Genomic DNA, 11,265 nt, shown 5'->3' on the forward strand with positions numbered 1-11,265 from the left:
GAAGTTATAAAGATGAAAAATCAGATAAAATCTGAGACTGAATAATAAAATGTGCTTAAAATGTGAGACAATTTTTACTAAGTGCTTAAGAGGAATGCCATGATACGGCAATTAAAATTGAAATACGAATTTATATTGACTTGGAAATCCTCTTAAAGAGACAAAAATCCAACATAAGATACTAAATTTAAAAAGCAGAACCTTTTGCTTTCTTAATATGTTAATTTGAGTCAATTAAGATTCACATTTATTTATACTCTGACATAATGGTGTGTTATCATGCACACTGGCATATTTAAAGTACTCACCTATTGGACTTGACTCCGTAATGAATGTCTATGTTAATGTTATAGGAAATAAATTCTTTTTCTTCTTCTCCTTCATCACCAACATCCTCTACAAATCACAATAAATATTATCAAATTCACGTCAACATTTCCAATTTCTTATCTATCAGCTGCTTAGAGAATGACTATCCTCATTCTGCCTCCACTGGACATTTAAGTTCCTACTTATGTGACTAACACATTTGTGTGACCTTGGTGGGAAAGTAGCTGATTTCTCTGCACCCCCAAGGTGGTACCAGGTGCCTGGGTTGTGTAAGGATTGATGTATGGATAGACGTGAAGCACTGGAGCAGGGCTGGCCTGCAGGTAGTGCCAGCTCCCACTGGCTTTTGACAATTCTCACCATCCCCGCCCAGTAGGCCCATCCCCTGTGCTCCAAATGCAGAAGTCACACTCCACTCTCACCCTACCAAGTATACTCTGTCCAGTTGTCTACTCAGCATTTATTTACAGATAAATTTACAACCTAGGGGCTGGCATGACTATTACTATTCCTGTTTTCCAGGTATAGAATGTAAGTAAACTGCCCACAGACACTCGGCTGGAAAGCACAAAAGTGAGCATTCAGAAGCCTGGGATTCCAAAGTCCAGGTTCCTCACCAGCACACTGGATAGCCAGGCCAGGGCAAAGCCCAGAGAAGACTGCGGTCAAGAAGCACCCCAGGGTCTGAGAGGCATTGGACCACCCTTCCTTTTGGCTCCATCAGAGGATCTGTCAGAGTCTGCCCTGAGTTCGAGTTAGGAGTGCTTCCTCTCCTGTGTGCTCTTAGAAGGTAGGGATCATACTAGATCCCACAAGATACAACCGTGAATATCCAGGAGTAACCTGGAAAGCCTTACTGGGGCCAGGTTTGGTGGCATACACCTACGGTCCTAGCTACGCAGGAAGCAAGCATATGAGGTCTGAGGCAGGCCCTGGGCAAAAACATACCTGAAAATTAACTAAAGCAAAAAAAGGCTGAGGGTGTGGCTCAAGTGGCAGAGCATAAGTGCAAGGCTGAGTTCAAATCCCAGTACCACCAACAAAACAAAACAAAACTAGAATTTAACAGTAAGATAGCCTCAAAATTCATGAGCCACATTTCTAAATAATTCAAAATCAAAATTGAAAAATAAGAAATTTGTAAGATGGAAGATAATCCAAATTTCTCCTTCAAGTATTAATGCCTAAACACTCTAGCATTCCAGCTGAATTATCTTTGCAATGACTTCATGTATGAGACATCTGTGTTGCAAAAATTACAGTCTAGGGATGACTTCAACATTATTTTACCATCACTTTTACGCCAAATGTAAAAAAGACAGAAAATGTCACAGTCAGAAGACATGGAGTCAGGACTGCTTAGAGGCTAAGTGACCCTGGGGAAAGTCATCTTTCTTCCCCTGGACTTCCCATTCATGACATAAGCGGCCATGGGGGAGGGAGTGGGATACTGACATAGGCGGTCTAAGGTTTCTTTAAGTAATTAAAGATGAAATTTGGGTGTACAATAAAGGCCTAAGCAAAAGCTCTTTGCGGGCTGGAGGCATGGCTCAAGTGGTAAAGCACTTGCCTAACAAGCACAGGCTCCAAGTTCAAATGCCAATACTGCAAAATAATAACAATTAACAATAATGGTAATAAGCTATTTGGTTATTCAGTTACAAAAGAGACAAAAAAATTCACTCTAAAGAGAATTGTTGTTTTTGGTATAATTTTAGAAAGGGGAGGAAGTGGGTGGCAGAACATTCTAATATGTCAAGCACTACACAACTGTTTTTTTTTTTTTTTTTTTTAGTGACTGCTATCTTTCTACAGGTAAATAGAGGAGCGAGCGAGGAGAAGTACCAGGAAGGCCTTGGCACACTGAGAATAGGTGGTGGTTTGCTCTGCTCACATCCAAAAGCTGCAGGCCACCTCTCTACCACGTGTGAATCTTTACCCCCATTATGCCATCGCCAACTCACACTGCTGCTACTTTAGCTAAGGAGAGGAAGAAGTTGCAGGGGAAACTGTCGACTCCATGGGTGGACAGGTATTTGAGAAGTGCCCCCGTGGGTGAAGAACTTTGACATCTGGCTATGCTACAACTCCCCCCAGCGGCACTCACAACATGTACTAGGAATACTGGAAGCTGGCCATCAAAGATGCTGTCAGGGGCTGGCAGAGTGACTCAAGTGGTAGTGTACCTGCCTAGCAAACCTGAGGCCCTGAGTTCAAACCCCAGCACCATCAAAAAAAAAAAAAAAGTGCTGTTAGTAGGTGCTGCTGAGGCATGGGTACCCAGCACTATGCTCATTTCATCCAGATCATGGTGGCTCACACCTGTAGTCCTAGCTACTTGGGAGGCTGAGATTGGGAGGATTCACGTTTGATATAGCCCAGGCAAATAGTTCAGGAGACCCAATCTCCAAAAAATATGCAGAGCAAAACGGAATGGAGGTGTGGCTCAAGTGGTACAGTGCATGCTTTACAAGTGTGAAGTCCTAAGTTCAAACCGCAGTCCCACCAAAAACCAAACCAAGACAAAAAAAAAAAAAAAAAACCAGAAAAAAGAAATACCCTAAAAAGATGAAGGCATTATGAAGTATTTTCTCCCTCAATTTTATGAACTTTCCATAATACTCTTCTATGACTTATATACAATGTATCATCAAAATAACACTGAAGTAACATATAGAAAATAAAAGTGCCACGCATGATGATGGATGCCTATAATCTCAGCACTCAAGGAGGTACAGTAGGACAATCAAAAGTTTTAGGACAGCAGCCTGGGCTACAAAGTGAGATCATGCCTAAAAAAAAAAAAAGCAAGTTTCTATAATCACTAAGGGAAATCAGTGACACAACTAAAAATGTAATGTTAATTTGGAATAATTTCTTCCTCCCAAAGATTCATCATCTGTACAAATACAATCACACGGAAAAGCTGCAGCCTAGAAAGAGCACCTCAGCACGGTGCCTGCACTTCCAACGCAACAGCGCTCAGAACACAGGGCACCACTCCAAGTGATGAGTCACGGCTGCTGGAGCGCTCCAGCTCTGCACTAGGGATACTGCAATGCAGTAGAATGCGCTCTGGCTCCGGAAGGCACACCCAATGACATAATCCTCACACAGTGGTAATGCAGCTATTCCCCTCTCTTCTGTAAATCCTAACTTTCCTGAGATAATCATTCATGGAAGTCATTATTAATCAGTCAGGGACACATTTTGGATTAGTGTTTTCATGTACATCCCCTATAAGTATGTCTGAATCCTACTTATAGAACTTACAGCACTGTTTGATAAACTGCCACTAAATAACCTTTTTGCCTCTCTGTAAATTATCTTTCAAATAATGAAAACTGACATTCTACTTCTGTGGAAACATCAAAAAATTATTCAGGAGAGACACTCAATTGTTAATTCCTAAAAACAAAAAGGCTATTAATACTATTATATTTAGAAGCTTACATACAAATACAATCTGGATATTCTATCAGGTAGATCAGTTTCAGCAAAGCCCCAACCAGTTTCTTCATGCTTGATAAAGTTACTGGTTAACACATAAGGGACTAACACTGCATACACTGCCTATTAATACAGTTAAAGAATGAAAGTGTGGGCTCGGGAAGCTCTGGGCCTGCCTGTGAGCTCCTGGGCTGCAAACTGTATCAGTACTCACTACAGAGTCTTGGGGACACTTTGGTTAATTTCTGAGAGATGTCTGAAGTGGCATTTAGCACTCATTTGTGTATACTTCCACTGAAAAACTACTTGAATGTACTTCAGACTGCTAGTGCTCTGTACCATTAGCCTGTGAATTAGGTGAACATTGTGTCTTGTTTAATGAAATATAAATGACAGTTCAGTAACCTTAAGAATCACCTACCCTCTTATGGGGGTAAGAATTATCACACTCCCATAGACGTGATTCCACTATGTGTGGTGAATGTCAGAAGGAAAAGGGATAAAGCACAAGAGTAAACAACCAGGTGAGGCTCCAGGCATCCTTGGACATCTCCTCCCTCCCAACGCTCTGCCAATGCAGAGCTAGGATGAAGCCATTCATTTCCTTTGCCACCCCCTACTACACACACACACACACACACACACACACACACACACACACACACACACACACTCTCTCTCTCTCTCTCTCAGTACTTCCTTTCCCCTGGACATCCACCCTTTCATCTTCCTGAGCCATGCATGGCTTTAACCATTCCCTGCTCTGGTACAGAGCTAAGAATATGGTAAAAAAGTCTAGGTTTTCTCCTCAACTGAAGACTTCCACTGTTACATCCTTAGAGGGGTGTGAAGGCAGCATTAAGCCCCATATAAGATCATACATGATACAAAATTGGGGTTCATTTGGTATTTCCAGGAAAAAAGAAATTTAAACACTAAGTTATCAATGCCTAAAGAGCTTAAGACTTAGTATCTTTTAAGTTAATACTAATTTGAAAGAAATAACAGGTACAAAATGGATTAAAACAAATATTCCCATTTTAATAGATATGAAGGAATTGCAGAGATTAGTTCTTAGGTTTCAGAATCCTCCTTAAAAAGTCTTTTTCCCAACTGGGTCTTAAAATTCTGGGATTTCAGTTCCTTCACTGTTTAAAGAGGAAGGTGGACTAAGTTCTCCTGCTACTCCCAGCCTGGTACTCTAGGAAGCTGACAATCAATTCCTGTTTACCTTCACTCTTTAAAAAGAAGTGAAGCTGGGTGCCAGTGGTTCACACCCGTAATCTTAGCAACTCAGGAGGCAGAGATGAGGAGGATCACATTTGAAGCCAGCCTGGGCAAATAGTTCACAAGACCCTATCTCGAAAGTACCTATCACAAAAAAGGGCTGGTGGAGTGGCTCAAGCAGAAGAGTGCCTGCCTAGCAAGCATGAGTTCAAACCCCAGTGCTGCCATAAATAAAATAAACAAACAAACAAATAAATAAATAAAAGAAGTGATTGCTAACTGTTTTCTCTCTGCTGCACAGAGATTTCATTTATGTGCACGTTCAAATTTATCTTGCTGCAGATTGTTTTGTCCTTTAAGGGTGCAGTGCTCACCTACACTGAGTGTGACAGCATTATAAAAACCCAGATTGATGGAGTCCTGCCTCGTGCTATAAGACATTATATTTATAGGTAACTTTCCTTATTATTTATTATTTTATTAACTATTTGAGGGGGCTAAGCTAAGGTCAGATATTAATATGGGTTGAATATCCATAATCTGAAAACTGAAAATTTTGAACCCTGATATGAATGAAGCTCAAAAAAGTCTCAGATTTTGGAGCATTTCAGACTTTAGATTTTCAGACTAGGATTTCTCAATTGATAAAGTCTATGCAAAAATCCCGAATCATAAACTCTTCTGGTTTCAAACACTTCAGATACGGGAGACCCAACCTATATTGTGTTTTAGTCATCATCTACTAAACTGCTTTATTCTCTATGAAAATTAAATCCTCAAAAAAATTGAAAACCCACAAAAACATTTATTGCAAGACTGTCCACAGTGCTCCATCTCTACAAAGCTGTATACTGTAACAACTCTAGTTTTCTTTCCCATCCAGGCCTCTAGCCATCTCTGCACTAATGAAGAGGAGGTGAAACCCCAAATTACCTACCTCAGGAAAAACTGTAATTACAAGCTGAGATGGGCCTGCACTAAAGGAAGCCACTATTTACAGTCATAAAGACAACGATCCACGCCTAAGACACTGGAGTGAAACACTCACACACACCTGGCCCCTGATCCCTGCCTAGTCACTAACACACTGCAGCGCACAGACAGGTTTCAGAACCATCAGTCCCACCAGTGCAAAGGATACATGCCAGACATGTTCCTACTTATACACCACCAAGCTCCCAGAGACAGAACACAACAAAAGACTGAATTTCAAGGAGACAGTGCTAAGAAAGCTTTCCCCTGTGACATTTCAGTAGATATGTAATCCATGCTTAAAAACTGCATTTACTGAAAAACACTGACTTCTTACTTGGGCCTATGAATTAACTAAAAGCAGGAGAAACGCTTGGCATGCCTGCCTCCATTTTGTACCAGTCTCTTGGCCATTCTCTCCTGCAGTCACTTTGGGTTCCAAAAAAGAAGGACTGATGGATAACATCTTTGTGACAAGGGATAAAAACCACCCCCAACCAACAGAGAGCCTCCAGTGACAGGCCACTCATGAAATGGAGGCAATCACCTGGAACTGGGGCAATCACCAGCATTCTAGAGCAGGAGTAATTATCTCATGAACACCAAGATTGTTCCCCTCGAGTGATGACCACAATAACAACTTTTTCAGAACCCTTGAAAAACAAGGATCGAGAAAATATGTCAGCCACATCACACTCAAGCAATCTGACCCCCAGGGCCACAACTGTGATTGCCCTCTTTGTCCATTTAAAGCTAATGCTCATATTTGTACCCAAAGATGGCTGAAGATGGACTCAGTGCCTACTCTGCCTCTTCCCATCACACATTCCAGGCTGTGTAATAAAGCTCCTGTCTCTGCCCTCAAAACAACCACAAAAACCAAAAACGTTATAACAGTGTAAAATGTCTAAGTAATGAACACCTATTTGGTCAAAATTTTCTAAGCACACTATGAAGAAAACAATTTCCCACTGACTAGAAACTACAGCAAGATTTCCCTTTTCAAAACAAAAACTAAAACTTTCCCTTTCTAACTCTAATTCTTTACTATCAATAAAACCGTTGAGACGCTGGGCAAAATGGCTCACGTCTGTAATCCTAGCTACTTGGGAGTCAGAGATTTGGGAGGACTGAGGGTCAAGGTCAGCTCAGGCAAAGTTTGAGAAGACCCATCTCAATCAATGGCTTGATATGGTGGTGCACACCTGCCATCCCACTTGCTGGGGAAGCACAAATAGGGAGAATCTCAGTCCAGGCAGCAATTAGGCCAGGCATAAAGAGAGACCCTATCTCAAAAATAACCAACTCCAAAAGGGCTGGGGGATGGCTCAAGTGGTAGAGCGCCTGCCTATCAAGCTCAAGGCCCAGAGTTCAAGCTGTTAAACTCACAACCTTTATTCTATACTTTTAGGAATGCCATACTTTAATAAAGTTTATAGCTAATAGGGGTAGTTTTTTTTTTTTTTTAAAGATACATTGGCATGATATAAACTGCTTTATATAAAAATGCTTCTATGTTTAATACAAATGTTTGGAAATTTCTCTCTTAAAAAAAAAAAAAAAAAAAAAAAAAAAGAGGGTAGCCTGGTGCCAGTGGCTTATGCCTGTAATCATGGCTACCCGGAAAAGATCAGGAGGAGTGTGGCTCAAGGCCAGACCTGGCAAAAATGAGACCCTATCTCAAAAACACACAACACACACATACAAAAAGAAAGGAGAGGATAAAATAGATAAAAACAGTTTTCTACTAGGCACAGTGGCACAACTTGGGAGGTAGAGATCAAGAGGATTGCAGTTCAAGGCCAGCCTAGGTAAAAGTTAGCAGGACCTCATCTTAACAATAATCTGGGAACAGTGATGTACACTATAATCCCAGCTATACAGGAGGTCCCAGATAGGAGGATCCTGGTCCATGCCTGGCCCAGGCAAATACTCAAGATCCTACCTGAAAAATAACTAAGCAGAAAGGGCTAAAGGGGTGGCTTAAGTGGTAGAGTGTCTTGTTAGCAAGCATGAGGCCCTGAGTTCAAACCCCAGTGTCACCAAAAAAAAAAAATAAATAAATAAAAAAAATTCTGCTTTGAAATAAATTACATAGCTTAACTGTGGCTAGTGGTCTTTATTTTATAAAAGCAATTCAGACTTGTTTTCTCAATTAACATAGCCTACCTTCTCCCTATAATCAGTTCTAAATGCATATATTTGATGGAACATACAAATGCCAATGCTAACCTATAAACATTACCCATTAGAAAGCCACTTACCAGGAGTTCTGGGTCTATGCTCACACCTAAATCGTCCTTGTGTAGGAGCTGGGGTACATATGCTTAGCATGTACAAGGTCCTGGGTTCAATTCTCACTATCAATAAATAAAAGTAATTGTCCTCATGTAGCCAGGATGCTAGTAAGACCAATGAAACCATAACCTGGGATTAAGTTTTAAATCTTCCCTTAGGTTTTTGTAAGTGAAAAATAAATTACAGACAGGTAGAATTGCTAGACATACATCAAGGATTTTTATAAACAGAATAATGAGGTGTGATTTCAATTTTAGATACTCATTCTCAGTTAATTTTCAAAAGTGCAAGTCATAATGGAGCCAAGATTTGGATGCCTGGACACTCACTTTGCTGAAAGGAAGACAAGTATGCTACTTACATGATTGCCCTTCACCGGCAATAATTTTAGTAAAGTTTAATTCTAAGATGTTTGAGAAAAGTGAATTATTGACCACAACTCAAGAAGCAAACAGCAAGTCTTAAAAGTTTTTTTCAGAAAAAGAAATCATGAACCAAGTTTAAAAAAAAATTGATTTCAAAACAAATCGTATGATAAAATACGACAGAAGAATTAGCTATGGTCAAACCACTTATAATTTCAAAGTGACAGAAAGGCATAGGCCAAATGCTGACAGTGGCTCTGTCTGGATAGAAGGATTCCAGGTGATTTTTTTTTATCTCTTGTGCACACTTTAAACTTTTTACAACCAAACATGTTTTTGACAAGCGTAGCTTTGCTAAGTTCTTTTTACCACTAGTGATTTCCATGCAGAAAACATAATCCCAAACATATCAGTGAACAGTCCTAAAGACATCAATGCTCTCAATATGCTCCGATGGCTTATTTGCTTTGAACACTCCATCTGGATCAAAGAAAAATACTGTTCACAATCTTCCAACCTCTGGCCCAAAGGAGGCTACAGTGAAGTATCTTCTGAGCCTCAGTGAGAGAAACAATCAGAAAGATACACAGGTGCATGGAGTGAGGCAAGGCAGAGCCATGCTTTCTTCTATGGACAGGTTAGCCCTACAGCTTTTTAAAATTTTAAGAAGCTTGTTGGCAAACAAGTAGATGCTAATCTTAGAATTGACTTGGGCATCACCCCAGGTTCCCAGGTGGAGTCTGCCACACCCATCCATGAGCTTGTCACAGATGCACTCCAAACACTACAAAGTGGTCTTAAAGAATCAAGGAGAGGGGGCTGGCAAAGTGGCTCAAGCGGTAGAGCACCTGCCTAGCAAGTGAGGCCCTGAGTTCAAACCCCAGTACTGCCCCTCCCCCCCAAAAAGAAAGAAAATTCAAAAGAATAGAGGAGAAACCCCGCAGGCAGGCTCCACTCCAGGTGAATCTAGTGTGTTCTGCGGTGATCATTACTTAAGATAACTGGCATATCCAAACCTTTTGCCTCCTCCTTCTGCAAGGTGCCCAACTTTTTTAATCTGTAGAATCAGACTCAAATATTACACTGTTACATTAGGATCATTTAAACATTACACAAATCCAAGGCTTTGACAGGCAGAAAACAAGCAATGGTCTGGAAACTATGGTGAGTTTCGTCTACGGACTAGCATTAGTTGGTGACCTTGGGCCAGTCACTTAGGCGGAGACTCGGTTTCCTGGCGTATAAAATGGGGACACATAGCCACTCAAAAACGATGCCACGAGGACCGAGGGAGACCCACTGTAGCATCCGCCCACAGCAAGGATGCTCCGTAGGCGCCGGGCTGGCGCTGTCACCCAAGGGCCAGGGCCGTGGGGTCCCGCGCAGAACAGGGCAGGGCCAGGCCGGCAAGCCTGCCCGCTACGTTCCCTCGGACCTGCCCTAGCCACGACCAACTCCCCTAGCCAGGTCCACCTGGACCCGAATCCAAGCTGCCACGCCGCGGGTCAGCCCCTGACATGTCCCTCCCGAAGCCGGCCAGCCTGGCCTGGCCACGAATCGAAAGCGAAAAGCTCATGTGACACTGGAGGCAGTGATGCGGCCTCCGCCCGCGCTCGATCGGGAGACGCTGTCTCCACCCAACTCGGCCATCTTGAGAGGCCCGAGCAGACAAAGCGACCCCATTGTTTGGGGTAACTGCAAGACAGGGGCACCCTCGTCTCCTCCTGTGGCCAGGAAGAGGGCACCCCGCGGGGCTCCGGCCCGGGCAAGGGGTGTGGCGAGAGCGAGGCCAGGGCGCGGCGTCTGAGGCCATCTGGGCTCTTTCCCGTCCCGCGGGGCGTCGGGGGTCCCTGCCCTCGGCGGGGACCCGCCCGAGAGGAATGCGGCTGCCCCCGAGCGTCCCCGCGCCCAGCCGCCCCCGCCCCCGCCGCACCTTTGAGGGTGGAGCGCTCCACCAGGACCGTGTGGACCTGCGGGTCCGACAGGAACTTGCGCATCTGCTCCAGGGCGCTCTTCTCCTCCAAAGCCGCCTCGAGCGCAGCCGGCGCCTCGCCGCCATCCTCCAGCAGCAGCGGCACCAGCTTGCGCAGGTGCTTCTGCAGCACTGACACGTCGGCCACGTTCTGCACGGCCGACACCTCCAGGCCGGCCGAGCCGTCCTCGCCGCTGCCGCCTCCGGGCTCTGACATGGCGCCGCGCTCGGGACCCGCAGGGAGCGCTGAGAAGGCTGCCGCGACACCGTGCGAGAGAAGCGAGGGTGAGAGAAACGGGCACCGGAAGCTGCACCGTCCGCTAGCCCACGGCCGACTGGGGTGAGCGGAGCCGGCTCCGCCCTAAAGGCAGCCACCGCCCGCCGGCCCCGCCCCGCTTGCCGGCCGCAGCCGCCGTCGCCACCGACGCCCGCTCGCGGCCAGAGTGAGGACGTTGCGTATGCTTTGAGGGGCGGGGCCCGGGGCGACGCCGCCGCGCTGCTTTCTGGGACTTGTAGTCCGCTTCTGGGTGGGTCTCGCACCTCTGCACCATCAGCCTTGGAAATGGGGACCTCCTTGGCACCCCGACCAGGAGCCGCGTCCGTTTTATTTCTTGCACGAACGCCGCGAATAGCACAGAGCCTTATAACTCC

The 11,265-nt window shown here is 44.3% G+C and overlaps 1 protein-coding gene across 1 annotated transcript in view; it reads right to left on the reverse strand.

The window, feature by feature from the left end:
* Positions 1 to 11,014, reverse strand: part of Dync1h1 (dynein cytoplasmic 1 heavy chain 1) — a 73,500-nt gene extending 62,486 nt beyond the window's left edge. Inside the window, exons 1-2 of the mRNA XM_074067126.1 lie at positions 10,576 to 11,014; positions 309 to 396 (exon numbers count right to left, since the gene is read on the reverse strand). Of these exons, the coding sequence (XP_073923227.1) occupies positions 309 to 396; positions 10,576 to 10,831 (344 nt within the window). The 5' untranslated portion in view covers positions 10,832 to 11,014. The remainder of the gene's footprint in view (positions 1 to 308; positions 397 to 10,575) is intronic.
* Between the last annotated feature and the right edge of the window lie 251 nt (positions 11,015 to 11,265).

The sequence above is a fragment of the Castor canadensis genome, chromosome 3 (genome assembly GCF_047511655.1).
Source record: "Castor canadensis chromosome 3, mCasCan1.hap1v2, whole genome shotgun sequence".
Classification (NCBI taxonomy): domain Eukaryota; kingdom Metazoa; phylum Chordata; class Mammalia; order Rodentia; family Castoridae; genus Castor; species Castor canadensis.